This window comes from Eulemur rufifrons, chromosome 8, assembly GCF_041146395.1.
Source record: "Eulemur rufifrons isolate Redbay chromosome 8, OSU_ERuf_1, whole genome shotgun sequence".
Lineage (NCBI taxonomy): Eukaryota > Metazoa > Chordata > Mammalia > Primates > Lemuridae > Eulemur > Eulemur rufifrons.
Window position 1 is genome coordinate 2,868,203 of NC_090990.1, and position 23,483 is coordinate 2,891,685.

At 61.9% G+C, this 23,483-nt stretch overlaps 2 protein-coding genes across 4 annotated transcripts in view; one reads left to right on the plus strand and one right to left on the minus strand.

Annotated features, from left to right (window-relative positions):
- NOL9 (nucleolar protein 9) overlaps window positions 1–23,483 on the minus strand; it is a 111,991-nt gene that overhangs the window by 8,547 nt on the left and 79,961 nt on the right. The window lies entirely within an intron of this gene.
- Window positions 482–23,483, plus strand: part of ESPN (espin) — a 28,827-nt gene continuing 5,825 nt past the window's right edge. Inside the window, exons 1-12 of one of the 3 annotated variants that reach the window (XM_069477286.1) lie at window positions 482–947; window positions 3,842–4,035; window positions 11,618–11,804; window positions 11,927–12,109; window positions 12,241–12,372; window positions 14,902–15,103; window positions 16,023–16,294; window positions 18,933–19,094; window positions 19,185–19,383; window positions 20,610–20,636; window positions 21,748–21,893; window positions 21,978–22,241. In XM_069477286.1, the coding sequence (XP_069333387.1) occupies window positions 654–947; window positions 3,842–4,035; window positions 11,618–11,804; window positions 11,927–12,109; window positions 12,241–12,372; window positions 14,902–15,103; window positions 16,023–16,294; window positions 18,933–19,094; window positions 19,185–19,383; window positions 20,610–20,636; window positions 21,748–21,893; window positions 21,978–22,241 (2,262 nt within the window). In that variant the 5' untranslated portion in view covers window positions 482–653. Of the gene's footprint in view, window positions 948–3,841; window positions 4,036–11,617; window positions 11,805–11,926; window positions 12,110–12,240; window positions 12,373–14,901; window positions 15,104–16,022; window positions 16,295–18,932; window positions 19,384–20,609; window positions 20,637–21,747; window positions 21,894–21,977; window positions 22,242–23,483 lie in introns of all 3 variants that reach the window. The other 2 variants (XM_069477287.1, XM_069477285.1) reach the window with 2 other exon arrangements.

Genomic DNA, 23,483 nt, shown 5'->3' on the forward strand with positions numbered 1-23,483 from the left:
CGCCCTTCGCACTCTCCTGGGCTTAGACCCAGAGCCCCTCAGGCCCTCGATGTTCCTCGAATTCCCCTCTCGCCACTCAAAACGCAGCCCAGACGTCGCCTGGACTAGACCTTCCCTGACCACCTACGATCCCCGATAAATCACGCCTAGCACCCCGTTTTCCTGTTCTGATGACACTTGTCACCGTCTGGAATGGCGGCAATTGTTTGCTGGCTTGTGTCCCCAGCGCCTGTAACAGCATATAGTGGGCACTCAGGTGAATGAACTTGTGCCTGGACGGCTCTTGAATTCTAACCCAGTTTTGCCGCACTCTGGAGTCTCAATTTTTACGTGAGGCAAATTAGGAGAGAAGCCCCTGGGCACACCTGCCCCTGTCCCCCGAGTGTCCCCGCGGCAAGGCGGGGACAGGCGGGGACTCGCCCGAGGGGGCGGGGCAGGGGCGGGCCCCAGGCTTAAGCCTGCGCCCGCAGGTGCCCGCCCCAGAGCGCGGCGGAGCGCAGGGCAGCGCAGAGCAGAGGCTGGGCCGGCAGCCGCTCTGCTTCTCCGGGCCGCATAGCCCCGACCGCCGCGCGGCGGGCTCCTCTGGCCCCAGACGACGCATGGCGTCCCGGGGAACACGCTGAGCTCGGGGTCGCGGCGCCGCGGGCGGCACCATGGCCCTAGAGCAGGCGCTGCAGGCGGCGCGGCAGGGCGAGCTGGACGTGCTGAGGTCCCTTCACGCCGCCGGCCTACTGGGGCCCTCGCTGCGCGACCCGCTGGACGCGCTGCCGGTGCACCACGCGGCCCGCGCCGGCAAGCTGCACTGTCTGCGCTTCCTGGTGGAGGAGGCGGCCCTGCCCGCAACGGCCCGCGCGCGCAATGGTGCCACGCCGGCCCACGACGCCGCCGCCACTGGCCATCTCGCCTGCCTGCAGTGGCTGCTCTTGCAGGGCGGCTGTAGAGTGCAGGTGAGTCCGCACCGCTCTCGGGGCGCCCTGAGGCATCCTCCTCGGTGGCCCAGAGGGTGGGTGGGGTTGGGCACCTCCTGGACCAGCTGAGCCCTGCACGGAGTACCTTCCGGAGGGCTTTGGGGGGGGCGGTGGGCTCCCTGGATTGAGAGTACCTGGGCAGATGTCCTGGCAAGGCCCTCGCTGCTCCCGGGGAAAAGCTCCTGGGTGGTGGGGAGCCAGGAGGGAGCTGGGCTCCAGCACCACTGATATTCACTGGGAGAGGCCAAACTCTGATCCTCAGCGCCCTGGAGAGTGGGCGGGGCGGGAAGGGCCAGGGCAGCGGGAATTAGAGGTCCATGTCCTGCAGGATCGGGTCTGGGGAGAGGCTGGGCAAAGTCCCACAGCCCACCCCAGGCTGAGCTACAGGTAAGTGTCCCTAAGCCAGAGTGGGGGAGGGGTGGTGGACCATGGCAAGTGTGGCTTTCCCCAGGACCTAAGCTGACCCTGGGACATCGGCACCTTCAGGGCTCCCAGCTCTAAGTTGCTTCTTCAGCCCAGCCTGAGTCTTCCTGTCCTGAGACCCCACTGTTCACTCTGAGAGGAGTCCAGGCTGGTGAGAAGGTAGCCAGATGACAATCAGAGAGTTCCAAGCAGGAGGAACAAGAAGTGCAAAGCCCCAAGGCATGCACATTCTGGTGCTGTGGGAGGAACAGCCAGGAGGAAGCAAGTTCAGAGTGGCCGCCAGGGCCAGGCTCCAGGGTCTCATAGGCTGAGGTTAGGGATTTTGAAGATATTCGGGTGTGGGGTCAGCCAACAGAGGAGGAACCAGAGCTGATTTTCCGCTTGGAAAGACCACAGGGTTCACTGGAGCTGGAAGGGGAGGAGGCAAGGGCGGCTCTAAGCTGGCTTGTGTGCCCCCTGAAGATGGCCAGCCCCAGCCCCCTCTGCCCTCAGAGGGCAGGCTCTTTCCCACCCTTCCTGGGAGACGGCCCACCTTATCTCTCAGAGGGCCCTGTTATCAGGGGTTCCGGGCCACGTGGCCCATGCCCACTCTTTTGGGAGGTGGTGTGCCTCCCTGATCCGGTGTCCAGCCCCGGCCAGAAGCCTCCCACTCCTCCCTGATCCCAGTGTCCAGCCTTGGCTGGAAGCCTCCCTTGCCGCTGCAGAGGAGCTGGAAGAAGCAGGTGGCCTTGGGCTCAGCTTATCAAGTCTCCTGCCTTCCTGCCCCAGCAGGCTTGGGTGCTGGGGGCGGAAGTAGGGGGGGATGACCTGGATCCCTGGGCCTGCCCAGCCCAGAAAGATAAGCAGCTTTAGGGTGCGGTCTGCAGCACGTGAGGCTCCTCAGGGCTACACAGCTGCTGGTGCCTCAGGGACAAGCTGTAGGACATAGGCCTGTGGCCTCTCCTTATTGCCTCTACCACCTAGAGGCCCAGAGCCATCAGGATCCCGTGGCATCTCAGACCCACAGTCCCCAAGGCCAGTGGGAAAGGAGGCCTTTCTCAAGAGCTGGGGCTTGGGACATACTTTACCATGGTCCTGCACTGGTCTCCTCTAGCCAGCCCATCCCCTGGGCTCAGGGTGCAGACTGAACCAGTCCCTGGGCCTTCCAGCATACAGGAGGAGCCTCAGCATCATCCTCAGCTTCCTGTGGGCAGTTTACTCTCTGCTCCATCTTCCCTCCTTCCTTAGTGGGGCGGCCAGTCTGCCTGCCACTCCCACCCCAGTAGCTCGACTGGTGACTTCCCAGTCGGGCCACAGCCCCTGGTCCCTCTGTGCCCTCCTTTCCTCGCACTTTTCACGGGAGACTTGGAGGCTCTCTTCCCATCGCCTTCCTCAAGCCCGGGGTCTCCCACCAGTTTCTGCTGCCTCAGCCACATCAGTCCCCACAGTGCCCTCTCTGGGCGAGGTGGGGCAGAGAGGCTTTGCTTCCCAGGTCCCCAGCATCCTGCAGCCCCAACCCTGCAACTCATCCCTGCCCCACTCCCTGCCCACCTCTGCGTCGTCCCATGTGCTTGGTGAGAGGTTGTTCTGTTCTAGACCAGTGTCTACTCTGCCAAATGTGCCAGCCTCTGGGTCCAGACATCTGGCTTCTCGGTGATTCTCCTCCCCGCCCAGGTCCCATGAGCAGCCCCCGCCAGCCCCTTCCCCACAGACACACACAACTGGGTGTGCACAGCTGACACATTCAGCAGTTCTGGGCCCAGACCTCCGGCCCCACCTACTCTGGGGTGCCGGGAGAGGTCCTACCCACACCCCTCCCAGGGGCTACCATTCGCCCACACTTACCACCACTGGCCGCCTGCCCCAGGCCCTGCCCGTCAGTACCCAGAAACTTCCTCCTCCACAGGAACACAGGCTGTTCCCATGGACGGGACAGTTTTCTACACTATGGTTGGGTTGTTGGAGGTGCACCAAGGTGGAGGTCTCTGTTCCCACATGATGGCCGGGAAGGGTAGAGAGGGAGGGGGAAAGGGTCCGACACAGCAGGTGTCCCCACAATCCCGATGCTGGCCTGGTGTAGCCCCACAGCCCCCCTCCTGGCCCTGCTCAGCCCAGCGACTCTCCCTCACTCATTCAGGTGTTCCCTGAGCCCCTGGGCCTGGAGCCAGGCTCTTGCTATGCCGACACAGGTGCCTACTGTGTGCGGGCACTTCGAGGTCATGGCCTGCGGGCCGCTTATGGACTGCTGTTCAAAGTGGGGCAGTTAGCTGCCCAAGGACAGAAGCAGGATCCAAACTCCAGGATTAGCTTGACTCCAAAAAATATTGCTGAGTGAGGCCTGGCCACCCCCTCAAGGGAGGGCAGAGAGGACAGAACTGGCCCCGGGCGGGGTGGGGAGGGCTGGGAGGGGTCTGAGCCAGAGGCAGCGGCAGGTCATGGCTTCAAAACTTTAACTGGCTCTCCTCCCACAGGACAAAGACAATTCTGGTGCCACAGTCCTGCATCTGGCTGCCCGCTTTGGCCACCCTGAGGTGGTGCACTGGCTGCTGCGTCATGGCGGTGGGGACCCCACCATGGCCACGGACATGGGTGCCCTGCCTATCCACTATGCTGCCGCCAAAGGAGACTTCCCCTCCCTGAGGCTTCTGGCCGGACACTACCCTGAGTAAGAACACCCCTCCTAAGCGGGCCTGGCAGGGTGGGCCAGGGTTCTGGGGGTGCCTGGGGCCTCTCCCACATGCCAGGGGAGGGGTCCCTCCAGGGACCATCCTGGTGGCCAGAGGGCCAGGCCAGAGAGGCAGCTCCTACCCAAGCTGAAATTTCTCCCCTCCTGGCAACCCCCTCAGGGGCTGCCCAGAGCCACTTGCCCCAGAGCCCTGCACGCAGGTGCTCCCTGAATCCTCGGCAGCCCGGCCCCAGGTCACCTGCTCCCGTCTCTGCGCTCCCCCAGCAGCCTGCAGCAGGTGGCTGTCTCTAGCTCTGGCCTGTGCTCATTTGCAAGACTGTTCTAAATGGGGTGGGGGTAGGGGCAAGGGGATGGCACCTCGTAGACCCTAGTCAGGCAGGTGGGAGAGGAGCCACATCAGTCACCAGGCAGCTAAAGGAGGGAATCAGGTCTTAGGTGCACCTGGGGGAGGCAGGGGTCCCGGCGAAAAGCCACCCAGACCCTATCTGAGGGAATGGGATGCTAGTGGCCACAGGGGCCTGAGCGGGGTGACCCTTGTCAGTTGGAGTGGGAGCCTGGGACATAAACCTCAGCAGAGGAGCAGCCACGAGGGGAGGATTCTGGCCTGTCTTCACTGCTGGTGCATTCCTGAGGACACCTGCAGGGCCACCAGCCACCAGGGAGCAGGCTGGAGGCCAGTCCACCCACATGGCCCTGTGGCAAGGTGGCTGCAGCGTAGCGTCTTGGGCCCAGGCACACTGGCATGGATGTAGGATGCCCCTGAGACCCACCAGGCCAGGCTCCAGTTGTCTTCTCAGCCCAGGACAGGCAGGCGGAGCCTGGTTCCATCCTTGCTAAGAAGCGACTCGGCAGTCTGGCCAGCGGGAGACCCAGCAGGTCTCCCCTGGGTGCTGTGCTCTGCACAGCCAGCCCTGCCGGGGCCACTCGGCCACATTGGTGTGAATTCTCTGCTTCTGGACAAGCTGGGGTTTGAGTTGTGTCAAAGCCAGTGGGACTTAGAGCAGGAGGGCCCTGGAGACCCTTGAGTGTAGATACGTCTTCCTGGCACCGTCAGCACCGTGGGGGGCTTTGTCCCAGACCCGAGTGGCCTCTCCAGGTGGGAGCCCCATGGCAGTGATGCTGATGCCTCTGCTCCCCACTCCACCACTTCTAGCAGAGGACACTTAGAGGAGATGGACAGGTCCTGAGAGGGGAGGGTGCCCCAGAAGGCCAGGCTGATGGCAGGGCCAATGTGGCCCAACAGTGTCAACTAGAAGGCTCTGAGCCAGGCTCTGTAAGTGCTGAGGAGGACGTCAGCCCCGGAGCCCTCCTCACACACAAGCTGGGGCCTTAATGAGCTGTGATCCTTCCATGGGCTGGAATCCCAGGCCCTAGGAAGACTGGCTTTGCCGTGGAACACCCTCACAGGCTCCGGGCCTGGGGACCCTGACCCCCTCCCAGACTATGCCAGGTACAGGGCACGATTGGGCCCTGGTGCCGACCTGGTGTCCAGATGGCCTGGACTGATGAGCCACCAGACCCCAGGGGTCACCGTGAATCTCAGAGAGGTAGACATAGGGCTTGGGCTCCGTTCCCTGTGGTGGCCTGTGCCTTGGCTGATAAGGAAGCGCCTTTGTGCGACTGCCAGGCCAGGCTCCAGCAGGAAGGGGTGGCCGGTAATTGGGGGTGGGAGTGGGGGTGCCCACTTAGCCTCCTTCCTTGGAGGTGGAGACTTCAGCTCCCCAAGGCTGTGGACACTGGGGCTGGGAGCCAGGGAGGCCAGAGGCTTGGGCTGCCCTTGGCCACAGGGCCCACTAGAGGACTCAGTGGCCCAACTCTTGAGACTCTGGCCCATGGTCTCAGCCTCCTGGCCTGCTGTGAATCATGTGAATTATTCACAAGGCTCCTCGCTCTCCCTGAGGGTAGGTGAGCTGCCGGGGAGGAAGGGGAGGAAGGGCTCCTGTACCTCCCTGTGGGGAAACTCGATCTCACTCAGGGAGGCTGTGGGCGGCCATGGGCCGTGCAAGTGACAAGCTTCAGAGGAACTGGGAGGCTGGACAGCCTTGGGGGAGGGCCCAGCTGGTGCCCGGGCTACACCTTGGGGTGTCAGGAAGGACTTGAGTTTGTAGGAACACCCTGTGCCCACCCCTCCTCTCTATCCTGGTTCGCTGGGCCAAATCTTCCCAGAAGCAGAGGACTTGCCACAGTGACCTCAGGGGCTGCTGCCCTAGTGGGGACCCTCTTTCTGAGGTCCCCTGTAGAAGGTTGGGAGGCAGGGGGGCTGGCAGGAGCTAGGCTGGGCTGACCCAGGCCTGGGTCTGCGGGAGCTGCAGTAGGGAGGGCTGGCCTTCCTGGGCGGGGCTCCGGTGGCTGGTGGAGGGAACCAGGTGCCCAGATGCCCAGCCGGGGCAAACTGAGACAGGGTGAGGAGCAGGTAGCCCTCAAAGGCCCTGGCCACCCTCCAGCAGGGTCCTGGATCCCAGGAGCCACCTCCGATTCACTGTGCCCCCCACAGTGTCTGCTCTGACTGCCCTGGCTGGGGGAGCCCAGGCATGGCAGGGACAATGAGGCCTCAGTGTCCAGGCAGGAGAGTCAGAGGCTCCAGGAGCTTCCCCTTGGGCTCCTGGCCCCTGCCAGTCTTAGCAAGCGGGAAAACCAGTTGGCCCAAAGATTTCTATCAATTCTAGCTCCCTGTAGATGCCTCCTTCCCCCAGCCCCTGACCAGACTGGGCAGACTCAGGATTGCAAAGCGCCTGGGCCAGGAGTCAGGATAAACCCAGAACAGCTCCTACTTGCTGAGAGCCCACCAGGGGCCTGGCACCACCAGATTCATCTGAGCTGCACAACCACTTCAGGCAATAGCTCTATAATCAGCCCGTTTTACAAATTACATCATTCAACAGATGTTTATTGAGCATCTACTATGTGCCAGGCAATATTCTAAGTGCTGGGGATATTTTGGTGAACCAGACAAATGTCTCTGCCTTGCGGAGCTGACAGGTACAGAAATGGTGTTTCAGAGAGGCTGATTGACCATCTGCGGTCACTGCTGGTTTGCTGTGTGGCCTTGGGCAAACTGCTCCCCCTCTCTGGGTCTGTCTCCTACTCCAGGTCTAGACCCTAATCTCTCAGGGCCTTTTAGGTTCACTGGAGACCTCCCCTTTTTCCTGGGCCCTAGGGAAAGTCCTGGTTTGGGATCTTTTAACATAAGACAGGAGGCGTGGTTGAGATCACCAAGAGCCATGGAGCCGCCAAAGGCTCCAAGACTTTTCCATCCAGAGCAGTCTTAGCCACAGCTAGATCTGATCCGCAGGGGTGTCCGCCCCTTTCTGACCTCCCTTGGAGCAGAAATTACTGGCAATGGGGAGGGCGGCTGGAAATATGGTTCGTCAACCTGAGTGGGCAGATCACTCCCTGTTCTTGTGGCAATGTTAACACTAACCTGGCAGAAGTCCTGGACAGAGATTTCTCACAAATCTTTACATACATTCCCTGTTTCTTTTGTGACTTGATTAATAGTTACAGTTCGTCTGTATCATCTTTTTCCCAGGAGAGAAAGAGAATCATGATTTATATGATCATCACTGGGCAGCCTATGCCCCATGATGAGGGCTGGGTCAAGGGTCTTCAAAGACTCTTAGAGTTTGGGCCCGAGGAGGGTGGTCTACTGTCCTTTACTGAGATGGGGGTGGGGGAAGGGAAGGAGAAGAACGAAGAGGTCTGCTTTGGGCAGGTAATACTCGAAAGGCCTCTTCCGTGTGCACATGGGTGAGCCGTCTGACGTGGGGGCCGGCTGGAGAGTCCAGGCCCAAGCTGGAGAGACGAGAAGCCCTGGGGAACCAGCTGGCCGTGGACCCCGGGAAGTAGACGACCTCACAGGGAGAGAATCCCCTAGAAAGGAGAAGGAGGCCCTGGGGCGCGTCAACATTAGGTGGTCGGTGGGGGCCAAGGGCCCAGCAAGGGAAGCTGAGAGCTGGCCAGTGCTGGAGGTGGAGGTCATATGTATGTGTCCAGGACATCACCAGAGCAGGCGTCTAGGAGAGGGGCTCGGGTACCTGCCGAAGGGTGGTGGTCAGGTAGGATGAGGATGGAGGAAACCGCTGGGCTTGGAACACGCAAGTGATGGTGCTGGGCGCAGCCGGGGGTTTGGGGATGGTGGATCAGGATGGGGCAGCAGTTCGGGGAAGCCCAGGCACCGCCCCCCCCCCGTCCCTGGGAGGACACGTTCACCGGGCCAGAGCTTGCTCTTCTGTTCACTCATGAGAGAGGCCGCAGAGAGGCCAATGGACAATGGTGATGCCCATTTGCCATATGAGGAAACTGAGGCTGAGGAGGGTAAAGAACTCGCAGGTGCCCGCACAGTGAGAGTGGTGTGGAGAGCCTGGAGCAAGGGGCAGGGGCTTGGTCTAGGAACATTTTCCTGTGGCTGTTGCTGTGGTCCAGGCTGGAATTTGGTGGACTAGAGCCAGCAGGGTTCTAGAGGTCAGAGGTCTCACCTGAGACCCCTTCTCTGCCCTCTAGGCAATGTCCCCACAGAGCAGAAATGATTCCTGGCCTGATCTGTGCTTGCAGGACCTGGACATCCCAGGACAGCAGTGGGTCCCCCCGTGGCTGGTCCTCCCAGGCCCAAGGAAGAGGGACCCTAAAGTATGAGGGCTCCCACACCCAGGGGCGTGCCGGGCACCAGGTCTGTGCTCACGGCTCTGCAAGCGTGTCTTGGGTCCTCCCTACGAGCCCAGCATGACGGTCACTACCCCCACTTCAAGGATGGGTTTGGGAATGCACAGAGACAAGAAGTGAGACTGCGGCATAGGTTGGGGGCATGGGACTCACCCCCCATGTCCTCCTATATCAGAACCGGGGCAGCTCCCTGGCCATGCCCCAGCTCGCTGGCAAAGCGGGCTCCTGAGTTCCCAGCAGCGAGGGCGTCAGGGAACGGCAGTGGCCTGTCCATGCAGTGGGGGGGGAGAGGCAGCTGGACAGGCAGCCAACGGCAGGAGGGGCGTGGGTGCAGCACAGCTGGAGTCAGAAGCAGGTTTTGTGTCAGATAGACCTAGGCTCAAACCATGGCCTAGGCATCTCTTGGGGAGTGATCTCAGCCCTCTCTGCCTCAGTTTCCCCATCTGTATGAGTAGCACAATGCTAACAACTACCCCTTAGGTCATTACGAGAACTGGATGAGGGAACATGTATAGTGTGCGCCACAGTGCTTGGGACAGAGTAATCATTCCATAAATGGCAGCTGCTATCCACTATTATTAGTTATTATTATTCCTACTTCTACTAATTCATCTCTCCAGTGATGGGAATTTTATTTTGTTCCTTATGCTCATTGACATTTTCGTGATTTTCCCCGGTGAGTGTGAGGGTGCCCATTTTTCTTCTTGCCTCCAGGCCAGACCCCTCCCACCCCGCCCGTCAGCGTATCTGCCCTGTGTCCTGGGGTCGTGGGTGCAGAGGCTGAAATACTGATAACAATGGTGATATCTATTGAGGGGGCTCTGGCAGGAGGCCGTGGCACCACTGGCCCCTGCTGCTCAGACCTCAGGCTGCTGGGCACCCCAGAGTCATGGAGACCTGCCAAACGGGGGTGCTGGGAGGGCAGAGCTCGCCGAAGTTCTGCCCCCCGCCCAGGGTTGCACACACTGCTCTGGGGCCCTGCAGGGAGAACCCGGTGGGCCCCCTCCAGCCTCCGATCTCCAGGACCCCAGCACTGGCTGTGCCTTGGTTACGGGGTGAATAATTCAGGCTGCTGAGTGTCGATCATGAAATATTAAACAGCCTGTTCCTGAGGCACCAGCATGTGAGTGTGTGTGGGGGCGACGCTGGCACTGGAGTGTGGAGGCCGGTGGCCACCAGCCAGCGTGTTTCTGAGGAGAGGTGCGGGGCTGGTCTTCGGCCTCCCTCCTGCTGTGTCGGCAGAGACCCTGCTGCTCTTGACAGGGCAGGGCGAGGAAGGACAGCCAGCATGGCCTGCTCCCTGACACCCTCATGAAGGGCGGAGCATCAGCCCAGCATGTGGCAGCCCTGCGTCTGGGGGGAGGGTGGCAAGGAGGAAGGAGAGCTCAGGGGGCTCAGGGATTAGGGAAGTGGACAGAGAACCAGGGTTTTAGGGACAGGGAGACGTCAGCTGGGAGGGTCCCAGGGTGTGTGTGTAGGGGGGAGGGCACACACGGTGAGGTCGGGGAGGAGGGCTAAGCCAAGGTGGTCAAAAGGCAGATGGTGGGGGTGGCTTGGTGCGCGTGCGGATGGACAGACAGGCGGCAATTGGATGAGTGAGTGGGTGATGGGGGCTGGAGCATGTGATTGATATGGTGGGTGGATATGGGGGGAGGATGTGAAGTCCCCGAACTGCAGGCTTCAGAGGCTCAGAGGGCTGATCAGAGCAGGCTGATCAGAGCCGCCCGACCTGGAGCTTCTCCTGGGTCTGGGGGTAGGTTGTGGCTCCACCTAGTGTTCTGCTGAGGAAACTGCACCCTGAACTTTCCACACCTGGCAGCCCGGTGGCCAGGCCAGTCTCCCTGTTCCCCAGCAGCACCTGCCCCATGGGGCGGGCTCCCCGTTCCCCAGCTGCGCCCTCTCTGGGCTAGAGGAACAAGGATGAGGGGCGGTGACAGCCAAAAGCTAAGTCCTAGGAGAAGCCCCTCGGGCACACTCTATCTCTGCACTCCCTGCATCCTCCTGCGGGCCAGGCCCTGCTTCACACAGACAGCAGTGCCTTCAGATGCCACTTACCGGCCATGTGACTTCTGGCAAGACAGGGATCGAGCCTCCGCTGACCCTCTGCAAAATGGGAATGACAATAGGACTTAAGAAGAACCTGCTTGCTGATACCATAGCCCAGAGCTGGCACGTGGGAAGTGCTTGGTGTATGGTGGACACCCCGTAGGGTTGCCAGATTGATGAGAGCACCAACAGCAAAACCCAGTATGTCCAGTTAGCTTTGAACTTCAGATAAACAAACAATGTTTTAGAACAAGTATGTACCATGCAACATTTGGCATATACTAAAACGTTGTTGTTTATCTGAAATTCAGATTTAACTGGGCATCCTGTATTTCATCTGGCACCACTCTGCCCTCTGGGAACCCAGTCTCCTGGGGGCAGCAAAGGCTCAAACCAGTTATGGTCCATCAAGCGTGCCCAGCCCTCCATGGAGAGGGCCAGGGCGGCAGGGGGCAGGTAGGCGGGCAGGTGGGGGGAATCAGCGCAGGCCCCATGGCGGAAGGATCCTACTGAGTCTTAAAGAGGGAGGTGCATGGAAGAGCAGCCCAGATGGAGGGAGAACATAATCAGAAGCGTAGAGGTGAGACAAGCACGTTTGGGGGCTCCCAGTGACAGCGTGTGTGGCTGAGAAGGTTGGGAGAGGCCAGGTCACCACGTTCTTGCAGACCTCGGTGAAAAGCCGGCTGCATACTGAGGGCAGGGAAGTGCTCGGGCGTGCATCATAGGCAGGAGGCCCCGTCCAACCCCCTCCTCCAGCCCTCCAGGGCTCCCGGGAAGGGGGCGAGGGGCGTGAGGAGGCTTCAGCGGGGCTTAGGCGCTGAGAGCCCACGGTGGGTGCCGTGCTACGTCTCTGCAGGGGAGTGAACGCCCAAACCCAGAACGGTGCCACGCCCCTGTACCTGGCGTGCCAAGAGGGCCACCTGGAGGTGACGCAGTACCTGGTGCAAGAATGCGGCGCGGACCCGCACACGCGAGCCCACGACGGCATGACCCCGCTGCACGCCGCGGCGCAAATGGGCCACAGCTCAGTCATCGTGTGGCTGGTGAGCTCGGGGCCCGGGTGGGGCGGGACCCGGCGGGGGCGGGGCTGGCGCGGGACGGGGGTGGGGCCAGGAGGGGCCCGGCGCCCAGTGCCCGCCCCTCTTTCCCCGCCCCCTCCCGCCAGGTGAGCTGCACCGACGTGAGCCTGTCGGAGCAGGACAAAGACGGCGCCACTGCCATGCACTTCGCGGCGAGCCGCGGCCACACCAAAGTGCTCAGCTGGCTCCTGCTGCACGGCGGCGAGATCTCGGCAGACCTGTGGGGCGGGACCCCGCTGCACGACGCCGCGGAGAACGGGGAGCTGGAGGTCAGGACAGGGCCGGGAGGCGCGCGCGCGCGGGCGCCCTCTGTGGTCGCCACGCTCTCGGCACAGCCCTGCCCGGGCGCGGGGGTCCCGGCTCACAGCCGCGTCGCGGTCCTCACTGCGTGCCCCCGCAGTGCTGCCAGATCCTGGTAGTCAACGGCGCGGAGCTGGACGTCCGCGACCGCGACGGGTACACGGCCGCCGACCTGTCGGACTTCAACGGCCACAGCCACTGCACCCGCTACCTGCGCACCGTGGAGAACCTGGTACGACCCGCGCTGCCCCCGCCACGTTCTCTCTTCTCGCCCTCTCCCCGGGCCGTAGGTGTTGTCACCTCTTTTACCAAGGAGGAAGCTGAGGTTCAGGGACGTGAAGTCCCTTGCCCGAGGTCCTTGGCCACTACCCCACACGACCTCTCGACCTCTCGGCCCAGAGCCACTGCCTATTGAGGAGTGAGGGAGTAGAGGCCAAAAGTTCAAGGGAAGGAGGAGGGAAGACCAAGGTCACTCTAAGAGCGCGGGCTGGTGCCACTGGGAGCAGCCAGATGCATGCACCCACCCACGCACATTAGCTCAATAGCCACCCTCTGAGGGATGGAGTGTTAGTGTCCCATTCCACAGATGGGTAAAATGAATCTCTGAGACACCAAGGTCACACAACCAGTAAGTGGTAGAGCCAGGGTCTGCTCAGGATGGCCCGGCCACCTCTCCTGTCCCCTGCACTGTACATTTGCCCACTTCATAGCTACTTCATCACTGGAAACCTGTTACTCTTTTAAAATTATTTTATTATGAAAAAAATTATTTTATTATGGTCAGATGGGCATGAAGTGTGTGGGCTCAGGTGTGGGTGTCTCCAAGTCCAGGGCACTGCCCCATCTGGTACAATGCCTGCTTTGGGACAGTGGGGAGGACAGAGGGTGGGCCTCACAGTTGCCTTCAGAAGCACACTGACCAGCTCCAGGTGACAGCCTGGCCATGAGAGGGGCTGCAAAATTAGGCCTGGAGGAGAGAAGGCAGATGGCCCCTGCCCTGAGCACTGCCCTGTCTGCCAGCACATGGGGTGACCCTGATTCTGGGGACTGCAGAACACAGCAAGGCCCAGGGGTCAGAGACTGCAGGTGGACCCAGGGATGAAATTCCCCCAGGAAAGGCCTCCCAAAGAGACTGGATGGCCCAGCAAGTAGTAAGCACCCTGTCTCTGGGGTACACAAGCAGAAGTGGACACTGGGAAGGGCATTTCGTATCAGAGGTGGGGTCGTTCCAACTGAGAGAGTCTGTGACTCTGCTGTGGGGCTGTGTGTGTGTGTTGGGGAGGTGTCACCAGCACCCAGGACCCTCCTGAGAGACTCCCTGGCTGCAGCTGATGGCAGTCATACAACAGGCACCATTCATTGAATTCTGTCTCTGGCAGGTACCCTTCTGAGTGCCTTACAGATATAATCTCAGTTAATCTTCACAGTAAATTGATAAAAAACAGTTGACATATAGCATTTACTGGGGACCATGCCCTGGCACTTCATTAACTTTTTAAATCTTTTTGCAACCCAGTGGGGCAGGTAGTACTGTTATCCCCATCTGCAGATAAAGAGACTCAGACACAGAAAGGGTAGGTAACTTTGCCCAAGGTCACATAACCAGTAGGTGGAGAGGTGAAAGGTGAAGCCACTGTCCCAGGCTGCAGAGCCTATGTTCCGACCTCTGTTAACTGCTACCCACGGGGTCAGGGTTGGGTGCCCTCGGTGCCCACTACTGTCAGCCAAGAAAGAGCACCTTCAGGCTGCTCCCCAAACCATCTCCATGGCTCCTCCTTGCCTCACGGGGTAGGTAGCAGGGCCTACTCCCCTGAACAGGGTGGGGCGTGGGAGCCCTGGGCCCGCTACCCAGGCAGACCCAGCTGCAGCGGTGAGAGATCCAAGCCACGGAAGATGCTGGCCCAGAAAAGGCAAACACTCCCACAGAGCCCCTAATTACGGGGCCAATGAGCGTGGCTGCTGAGCCGTTACCTGGTGCCGGGCCTGCCTCTCTCTCCCAGGGGGCCTGTGACACTTCTTAGGCAGGGAGGGGGCACAGGGCAGGAAGGAGCAGCCCTGGGCAGGAAGCAGTTCAGCAAGCGGGCTTGCCGGCAGCAGGGACAGCATGGGCAATGTAAGCAGGGCCCCCACCCCAGCCTGCTGCCATGCAGGGAGGGGACAGGCCTGCTGTCAGAGGGATGAGCAGGGATGGGGAAGGCGGGCGCGGGGATGGCAGGTTTGGCAGCCTGATTTCAGGCTGCCCATCCCAGTTCAGCTGGGCCACCCCAGGGCCCCCTCTTTCTCAAAGGGCCCCATCCGGACACGGGCCAGGCCAGAGCTGGGAGCTGTCCCAGGTTGGGCAAGGAGAGACAGGGGTGGCCAGCCAGGTGATGGAGGAAGGGCCTGTGCTTTACCCCTCCCCACAGAAGCACTGGAGCCCAGGCCCTCTGCCCACTGACAGGAGGGAGAAGGCTGGTCCCCTGGCACTTCTCCCCTGGGGGTATAGCCCAGAGGACCTTCCCGCTGTCAGTCCCTCCACCCTCCTGAGCAGGGAGGAGCTGGGGAGGGAGTTTCCCAGGAACCCTGGTCATGCCACTTGGGGGTCAGGATTCAATCTCAGTCTGAGAAGAGTCTGAGAGACCCTCTAGTGACGGTGAGAGGAGCCCAGAGAGAGAAGCAGCTTGACTGAGGTCCCCCAGCGAGGGCAAACCTGAGCGGGCCCCTGGCCTAGAAAGCAGCTGGTCCTCGGGGTGGGCTTGCCTCACGGCCTCCCTGCCTTCAGAGCGTGGAGCACCGTGTGCTGTCCCGGGACCCATCTGCAGAGCTGGAGGCGAAGCAGCCTGACTCCGGCATGTCCTCGCCCAACACCACCATGTCTGTCCAGCCACCGAACTTTGACCTCAGCTCGCCCACCAGCACCCTCTCCAACTACGACTCCTGCTCATCCAGCCACTCGAGCATCAAGGGCCAACGCCCTCCACGTGGTGAGTGGGCCAGGCTGGGAAGGGGGAGGAAGGACTGCACCCAGACCACTGGGCCCCTGAGCCTAGAGGCCACTGTCATCACCTACTGTCTTAAACACTGGGAGGGGGCACTCCTTGCAGTGAGACGGGTGTGTGCCCATCACAAACATACATGCACATCTACACATACTCCCCTCCCACAAAATCCACATGCACCCTGCACACAATTTATTGTTCTCAGCTATCCACACTTGTACACAACATACAGATATGAATGCACATAAATGTGTATACAGAGCCATGCAGATATATGCACACACCTTACACATAGGCACACGATTTTCCATTTCTATACTACAGAAATGCACGCACACACCACGTCCACAGACCAATGCACACACATTCATAAATATAAGGAAGCATGTGCATAAATGTGCACACACTCAAACATACACAAAAGTACAGACACCCAGACAGAAGCCGAGCATGCACGTACACACACAGTGACCACGCCCATGGGTGTCCATCCACCTGCAATGCCTGCTTCGCTCCGCCAGGTGGTGGCCTGCAGAGCTGGCAGGGGTGCCTTGCAAAGATAGGGTGTGGCCATCCATGCTCCTGCCACCTGCCCGACCAGACTTCCCCTCCCCTCCGCCCCCTCCCCTCCAGGTGACTGGCCTCTAGACACACCTGGAGCCCAAAGCCGCCTGTGCTTCCTCTCCAAACCTGAGTGCCTGGTCTTCCCCTAGAAAGTGCAGGGCTTGGGAAGGGCAGGCCCAGGGGAAATGACTGGCACTGCCAGAGCCACAGTGGGCACGCCAAGTAGGGCCCTTGAGCCTACCTTGCCCCTTGGCAAGTAGTTTCCAGGTGGTGGAGAGTCAGTCCTGGGGGACAGCCTCTCTGCAAACTCCCACACCTGGCCTTCCCTCCTGCCTCCCAGGGCTTCCTGGCACAAGAGCTGCAGACATACAGAGCTACATGGACATGCTGAACCCTGAGCTGGGCCTGCCTCGGGGCAAGATGGGGAGACCTATACCGCCACCACCACCGCCCAGCTTCCCTCCACCACCCCCACCTCCAGACACTCAACTGCCCCCACCCCCTCCAGGCTACCCAGCTCCCAAGCCCCCAGTGGGACTACATGCAGCTGACATCTATATGCAGACCAAGAACAAACTCCGCCATGTGGACACCGAGGCCCCCAAGAAGGAGGTAGTGAGCCCTCAGCCCCTGCCTGCCCCCCAGCAGTGGGACTGGGCTGACGGGGGACAGGGCAGGTGAGGCCAGAGGATTGGCCTCACCTGTGGGCACTGGGTGGGGTTCTGGGGCCCATGGCATATTCAAGAGTTGAAGCTCTTGGCCAGTCCCATGGGGGCTCAGGGCTGGGTGCTGGGCCTGGGAGCTGGGTAAGACAAAGCCACTGCCCTCAGCAGGGAGCTGGGGGGTGAAAGGACATATACCCACACAGCTGTGCCCTGCCAGAAGCTGGGTCTGTGCCACTTTTGCACAAAGTGGCAGGGTTGTCATGGAGTTGACAGAGAATGCGTGTTGTCTGCCCCTCCACAGACATGCACACACCCACACAGCCCTGGGCTTAGGTGGAGAGTGGCACCTAAGGGAGGTGTCTTCCAGGTGGGAGGTTTTGATGGCATGGCTGTGGAAGTGAGGCCAGGGGGAAGTGGGGGAAGGGTAAAAGAGCACCAGCAGGACTTGGCACCCGCTGGCGCTGGGGCTCGGGGAGGTGGTGCTGAGGCTGGCTCCCGTTTATGGTGTGAGCTCCTGGAGGGGACAGTCCCGTGGCTGGAGCCCTGGGGGAAGCAAGCTTTGAGGAGGGGATGAGGCCAGTGCGGGCACGAGTGTGAGGTGCCTGGGGACATCCAGGGCCTACAGGCTCCTGGCTGAGGCTTCAGAGCGGGGGAGAGCAGAAGTCTGGTCTGGGCAACCTTGGGAATCCTGGGCAGGGAGGCCCAGACTGGCCCCAGCATACTGGCCAAAGGAACAGAGCAAGGCTTGTCTGAGAGGTGAGGGGACAGCCTGAGGCTGCAGGTGGCCTGGTGTAGGGATGGCAGCCCCCTAGGGTCCTAGTGGAGTCGGGGACCTTGCATTTCTTTCCAAGCCCAAGGCAAGCCACCCCAGGGCCAAGGAGCTGAGTAACCAGTCTGCACAAGTGACTCAGGTCACAAGGCCACTGGGCAGGGGAGGCTTTGGGAGGGACACTGAACCTCCACAGAGACTCCAACTGCCACCCCTTTTATGCCATCTCAGTCCAAGCTCTCACTGCGGCTTCCCCTTTCATCTCTGGGAGGCTGCGGGGGCTGGAGCAAGCAGGGCTGCAGAGGGCCTGGGATGGCCGACTTTCCCAGCCTGGCCTGTGGGCCCCGCCCAAAGCCGCAGGACAGGTGGCCCGGCCAGCGCCCCCTCTCCACTCTTGAGCCCAAGCGCTGGGACTGCGCGGTCCCCGCGCCCCTCCCTAGTGTGTGCGTGCCAGTCCGCAGGCGCCGGCGGATCCACAAAGAGCCTTTTGTGTGCCCGCTGCGCCCCCAGCGCGGGTGCCTGACCGGGCAGGAGCAGGGTCGCCGCGTCCGAGCCTCCAGGGCTGCAGGGGGCGCCGAGGGGGCGGGCTGGCCCAGAAAACAAATCCTGCGGTGTCGCGTTTCCTGCAACGTGAGCCCGCTTAGGCCGGGCGCGGAGGGTCCGAGGCCACCGCGGGGACGCACGGACTGGAAGCTAGGGCACTAGCCAGCCCCCACCCGGTCACTGGCCTTTGGCCGGGCCGCCTCAGGTCCCTCTCCCCGCGCCGCGCGCAGCAGGGGGCAGCCTCGACGGGGCGGGACGCTGCGCTGTCACCCGACCCCGCCTTGCCGCCCCTGAAACCCGAGGCTTGGGCGCGGGTGTTGGTGTCGCTTTCGCGGATGGCGATGGTTTCCAGATGCGGGAGGGGAAGGGCAGGGGCGTGACCCGGAACCGGAGTGGGGGCCAAATATGAGAGGCTCCACTGCCCACTGTCAGGCTCTAGTCCAGTCTCTGACGATGCGTAGGAGGATGAAGGTCGCGTGGCGCAGCACCTAGTTTAGGGACAGGCCGGGGGCGGAGCCACATCTGGCAGGTGGGGCAGGCGCGGCTCAGTGGCCAGGTGTGGCATCCCCGACTGCTGGAGGGTTTCGGCCTGGGATTGGTGGGCCCCAGGTGATGTCAGGCCGACTGAGCCCATAGGCCCGCCACGCGCGGGCGGGCGCGGGCCGGGCTGTAACCTGAGAGGAAGGATCAGGTAACGCAGGTGTCGGGTCTGTGCCGCCCCCGCCGGCAGGTGCACAGCGGGGGCCATCGGCACAGTGGCAGGTAGGAGCAGCCTGGGCCGGGAGGCTGGGGGCTCTGGGCAAGCGGGAGCCTAATCGGGCACCAGCTCTTGAGAGGGCTTCCTCTGGGCCCGGACCCCCGCGAGACAAGGCTCCGCGGAGCCTTGGGGACGCGCAGTTGGGCTGGCAGCCGGGAGCAGGGTGCTCTCGAGGCCCTGGCTCTGGCTAAGCTGGGAGGTTCCCCTTCTCCGGCTCCCCCTGGCGTCTGGGCTGGGCCACCCCGCCCCTCGGCCCGCCCCTTCTGGCCTCAGTGGGGGCCCCTGTGCCCCTTGGCCCACGCCCAGATCCCCTCCCTGTAGCCGAGTCTGCCCTTCTACTGAGGCTCACGACCCTCGTCCCGGCTCTGAGAACAGGGGGACGGCTGTTTGACGCGGCCGGCTGCACCCCTCGACGGCTACTGGCTGCCAGCCCTGGGGAGGTGAAGAGTTGGGGAGGGGGTCGTGGGGGCATTGGGGGCAAGTGCCCGAAACCCAGCGGCCACTGTCTTCCCGCAGCCAAGCTCCTGCGACGGCCACAACGGGCTGCGGAGGCAGGACTCCGGCCGCAAGCCCCGCGCCTTCAGCAAGCAGCCCAGCACGGGGGACTACTACCGCCAGCTGGGCCGCTGCCCTGGGGAGCCGCTGGCCGCACGCCCGGGCATGGCGCACAGCGAGGAGGTGCGTGCCCGCCAGTCCGCACTCGCCGGCCGGCCAAGACCCGGCCCTGTGGCCAGCTGCTCACTCGCTGTTCCCTCCACTCCCCCGCAGGCGGCGCTGCTCCCCAGGAACCACGTGCAAAACGGCTGCGCCGCGGACCCCAAGGCGTCCAGGGAGCTGCCGCCGCCGCCCCCGCCGCCGCCGCCACCTCTGCCCGAGGCCCTGAGCTCGCCGCCGCCTGCCCCGCCTCTGCCCTTGGAGGGCGCTGGCCCTGGCTGCGGGCAGCGTCGCTCCTCGTCGTCCACTGGCAGTGAGTAGTGAGGGATGTGGGGTGGGGGGCGGCGCTAGCCCTGAAAGAGGATGGCAATCTAGACAGCGCCCCCTCCCCAGCTGCGACTGCCCTGGTCCTTCCTCCTTCCCTACTTGTCCTTCCTGCCAGCCCCTGCCCCACTGAGTACTTGACCCTAAGGGAAGTCTCTGGGTGGCTTTGTTCCTGCCAGGGTGGGACTGTGCTGTGTAACCTGGGGCAAGTCTCCTCCCCTCTCTGGGCCTCCTCCCACTGGCGAGGGAAGGCCCTCAGCTCTGGGCTGGTGCTCTGATGAGCTGGAGGGAAGCTCTAAGCAGAACTAGCTTCAAGGAGGCAGGGCTGCTGGAGAACCTTCTTCCTGCCCCTGGTCTATCCTGAGACCCTCTTCCTCCCCCCAACTCTTTCTCTGGTCCCTCCAAGCAGCACAGACCTGAGCCCTTTTCAGACATGTCAGGGACTCTTCCTAGCCAGATCCTGACAGGGGCCTGGCCCCCTGGCCCTGGGGACAGAGCTAGTGACCCATCTTGGTTTCCCCTCCCTTCTCCTGGTGACGTCCCTAGGCATCTTTTTTAAATAGCTAAACTGGTGACCAGGATTCTTGTGCTTTTCTGTAAAATGGGGCAGCATCCCCTCTGCCAGGCCTCCTGGAAGGCCCAGGAGGTGGTGTCTGGGTGCTGGTGCTCCCAGCCCAGCAGTGGTGCCTTCCTCAGCCAGCCACTCAATGCAAAGACCATGTTAGTGGCACCCCTGACTAGGTCCCCTGGGGTCTCTGTGGTACCATGTCTACTAACAGCTGAGCTTTCAGAAAGCCCCCACCCTATCCCCAGCTCTGGGGTCAGCTTCTTCCCTCTGCAGCCTGTGCAGGGCTGAAGCTAGGAACAGAAGAAAAGTAGACTCTGGGCTTCCCCAGACACCCTCTCCCAGCAGAGCCTGGGCTGGGTGACCTATCCCAACTCAGTGCCAAGATAGAGGCCCTTGCTAGGGGGGCAAGGGCCAGTGGTGTCCCTGCCCATCCCTCAGGGGCACCAGCCAAACTGGGATCTGGTCAGATCACCCTTGTGGGGCCCCAGAGCAGCCTGAGCCAGGGCCAGATGGGCAGGAAAGCACCTCCTCTCCTCTCCCCTTCCTGCCCTCCCTGGCTCTCTCTCACTGTCCCCTGCTATCCCAGTCTCATCCCGGCCCCCTCTCCCTCCTAACTTCACTGTCACTTCTCTCCTCTCGGTCCCTAGAAGTGAGAGTCCTGAGACACAGGAAGAGTGAGTAGCTGCTGCCCCTGGCTGAGGCTGAAGCTGAGGCTGAGGCGTGGGGTGGGGTGGGGGAGATGACAGGAGAAACAAGGCAGAGGTGCTGGGACTCAGGAAAGGGCAGGGTGAGGGCTGGCAGGCCAGGAGACCTTGATGCTATGGGGGGGCCTTGCACCCCACTGCCCTCGTATGCCCGACACACCCATATATGTGCCCAAGCATCCTGCACCTGGCTCCAGTTTTGCCTAAAATCTGTGAGCCGGCCACACGGCTTTTCCCTCCCTGTCACTGCACTCTGGGGTCCCCAGCCTGGAAATCCAAGAGCTGTTGGCCCATTTTGTTTCTCTCTCCCAGACCTGGCCCTTTCCTCAGGGCTCAGAAGTCATCCCTCCCCAAATCCCCATTCACCTCTGCCAGCCAAGTCGGAAAATGCAAAGTCTGTGCCGGGCATTTGCATATCATCCGCCTGTCCTTCTTCCTGGGTGCCCACCCCATAGCCTTAGTAAGGGCTCTGCTTTCCTGGGTCCCCCCAGGGCTGAGCCGCGCTTTGCCATAAATGTGCTCCCGGATTGCAACCTGTGTGTCTGCTCGTGTATCTGTCCGTCACTGTGTGGGGAGGGGCAGCCAGCTGGGCACTGACACTCCAGGGTCCTGACTCTGTATGGCCGTAAAGGCCCCAATCAACTCAGTCCAAGGGTCACTGGGCTTTACTGATGCAGGGAGGGGGCCAAAGGGAGACTCCACCCCAGCAGGGCTGAGCCAGGGAACCCGGGACAAAGGTCGGGTGGCTGGCCCCAGGTAGTGTAGTGTTTTGGAGCTGGACAGGCAGTGTCTGGGTGGAGACATATGCTGGAGTCCCCAGGGCCGGCCCAAGAGCCACCATGAACTCCCAGGGACCTCCAGGCAGAGGCCCTACACCCTGTGAGTTGGGCTGGGAGGATGGTGGGGCTGGATAATCCGGGGCCCTGGCCCACAGGACCGGGATCTGGAGAGCTGCTCTCTGCGCCCAAGGGAGGGCACTGGCTGGTCCTGGCTTGGGGGGAGGGCTGCAGAGGGGCGGGTTGGGGGTGGCGGGCATGTGTCCCTGCCACAGGCTAGCGCCTCCTCTCCTGCCTCCGCGCAGGCACCAAGTCTTTCAACATGATGTCCCCGACGGGCGACAACTCGGAGCTACTGGCTGAGATCAAGGCGGGCAAGAGCCTGAAGCCGACGCCGCAGAGCAAGGGGCTGACCACAGTGTTCTCTGGCAGCGGGCAGCTGGCCTGCCAGGTAGGCGGGCCCGACAGGAGCCCCCGCCCCGGCTCTCTGCGCCCGAGCCCGTCGGGCGCTCAGCCCCGCCGCTTCTCCCCGCAGCCCGACTCGCCGCTGCCGCCGGTGTTGCCTGAGCCATCACGGGCCCGGAGCCCCACCCCGCCGGCCGCGGGGCTCCAGCCCCTGCTCAACGGCAGCTTGGCGCCGGCGCCGCCGGCCACCCCAGCGCCGGGCGTGCAGCTGGACGTGGAGGCGCTCATCCCCACGCACGACGAGCAGGGCCGGCCCATCCCCGAGTGGAAGCGCCAGGTGATGGTGCGCAAGCTGCAGCTGAAGATGCAGGAGGAGGAGGAGCAGAGGCGGAAGGTGGGTGGGGCGGGGATTCCCAGCGGCCCCGGGGTCTGCGTCTGCGCCCGCAGCCCATTCCCCGCCACCCCAGCTGCCCCAGCCCTTCCACTCCCGCGGCTCCCACGTCCCTTGGGGAAAGCAGGGTTTCAGGACCCTGTCCTCCTGGGGCCAGCAGCCTGTCTTTTGAAGTGAGGTGGCAATGTTTATCAAACTCCAATGTGCCTTCAAATCACCCGGAATCTTGTTAAAATGCTTTTTCTGATTCAGGAGGTGTGGGTGGGGCCGAGCTTCTGCATTTCTAACACGCTCTTGGGTGAGACCAGTGAGGATGCTGGTCTAGGGATCACACTGAGCAGCAAAAGGGCTTTGGTGCCCGTCAGACTGACCTGGGCTCTGTCCCTGCACTGCCCCTTTCTCGCTGTTCATACTCAGCCTCACGCAGCCTCAGTTTCCTCAACTGTAAGATGAGTTGATCATCACTACTAGCTGGCAGGACGGTTTCTGTTCATTCGTCCAACAAATGTTCCCGAGTGCTGTTTATTCTCCCCATACACTGTCATAGCCTCTGGGGATTCGTGGTGAATGTATCAGGGCCTGCTCCCAAGGTGGCTGCAGGGTGTGTGTGTGTCAGTCAGCAAGCAAATTAGAGACAAAACAGGGCGATGTGAGCGAGTGAGCAACTGGGGAGACAAATAATTGAGCTGTTATGACCTGGCCGGCTGTGGTGGGGAGTGAAGGGGACTGGGACAGCCCTAAACTGGCCACCTCATTTGGGCTGGGAACAGGGTTGGGGAAGAGGAAGTGATGTCTAAGGAGAGACTTGGAGGATGACCAACAGGTGGCCAGGAAAAGAGCTGGGTGAAGAGCCAGCAGGCAGGATGGGGTGGTCTGGACACCAGAGTGGATGTGGCTCTGTGACTGTACGTAGGGTGCTGAGCTGGAGAGGGCAGTGGGGGTCAGGTTACCAAGGCCTGGCCAGCTGCCTGGAAGAGAGTGGACTTTCTCCTGGAGCAGTGGGGAGCCCGGGGCGGAGGGTTAAGCAGAGCAGCGGCTTCATCACGGTTGTGTGTGGGGAATGGGTTGTCCTGGGTCAAGGTGAATCCAGGAGGCCTGTGGGCAGGTGAGGGCTACCCCCAGGATGGAAAAGCTGGGCACTAGAGTGGTGGCCAGAGATGGAGAAAAGTGAGAAATAAATGAGAATGTAAGTGCGTGGCAAGCCCTGCTCTGTGTTTTGTATTACCAGCCCAGTAGGATGATGGG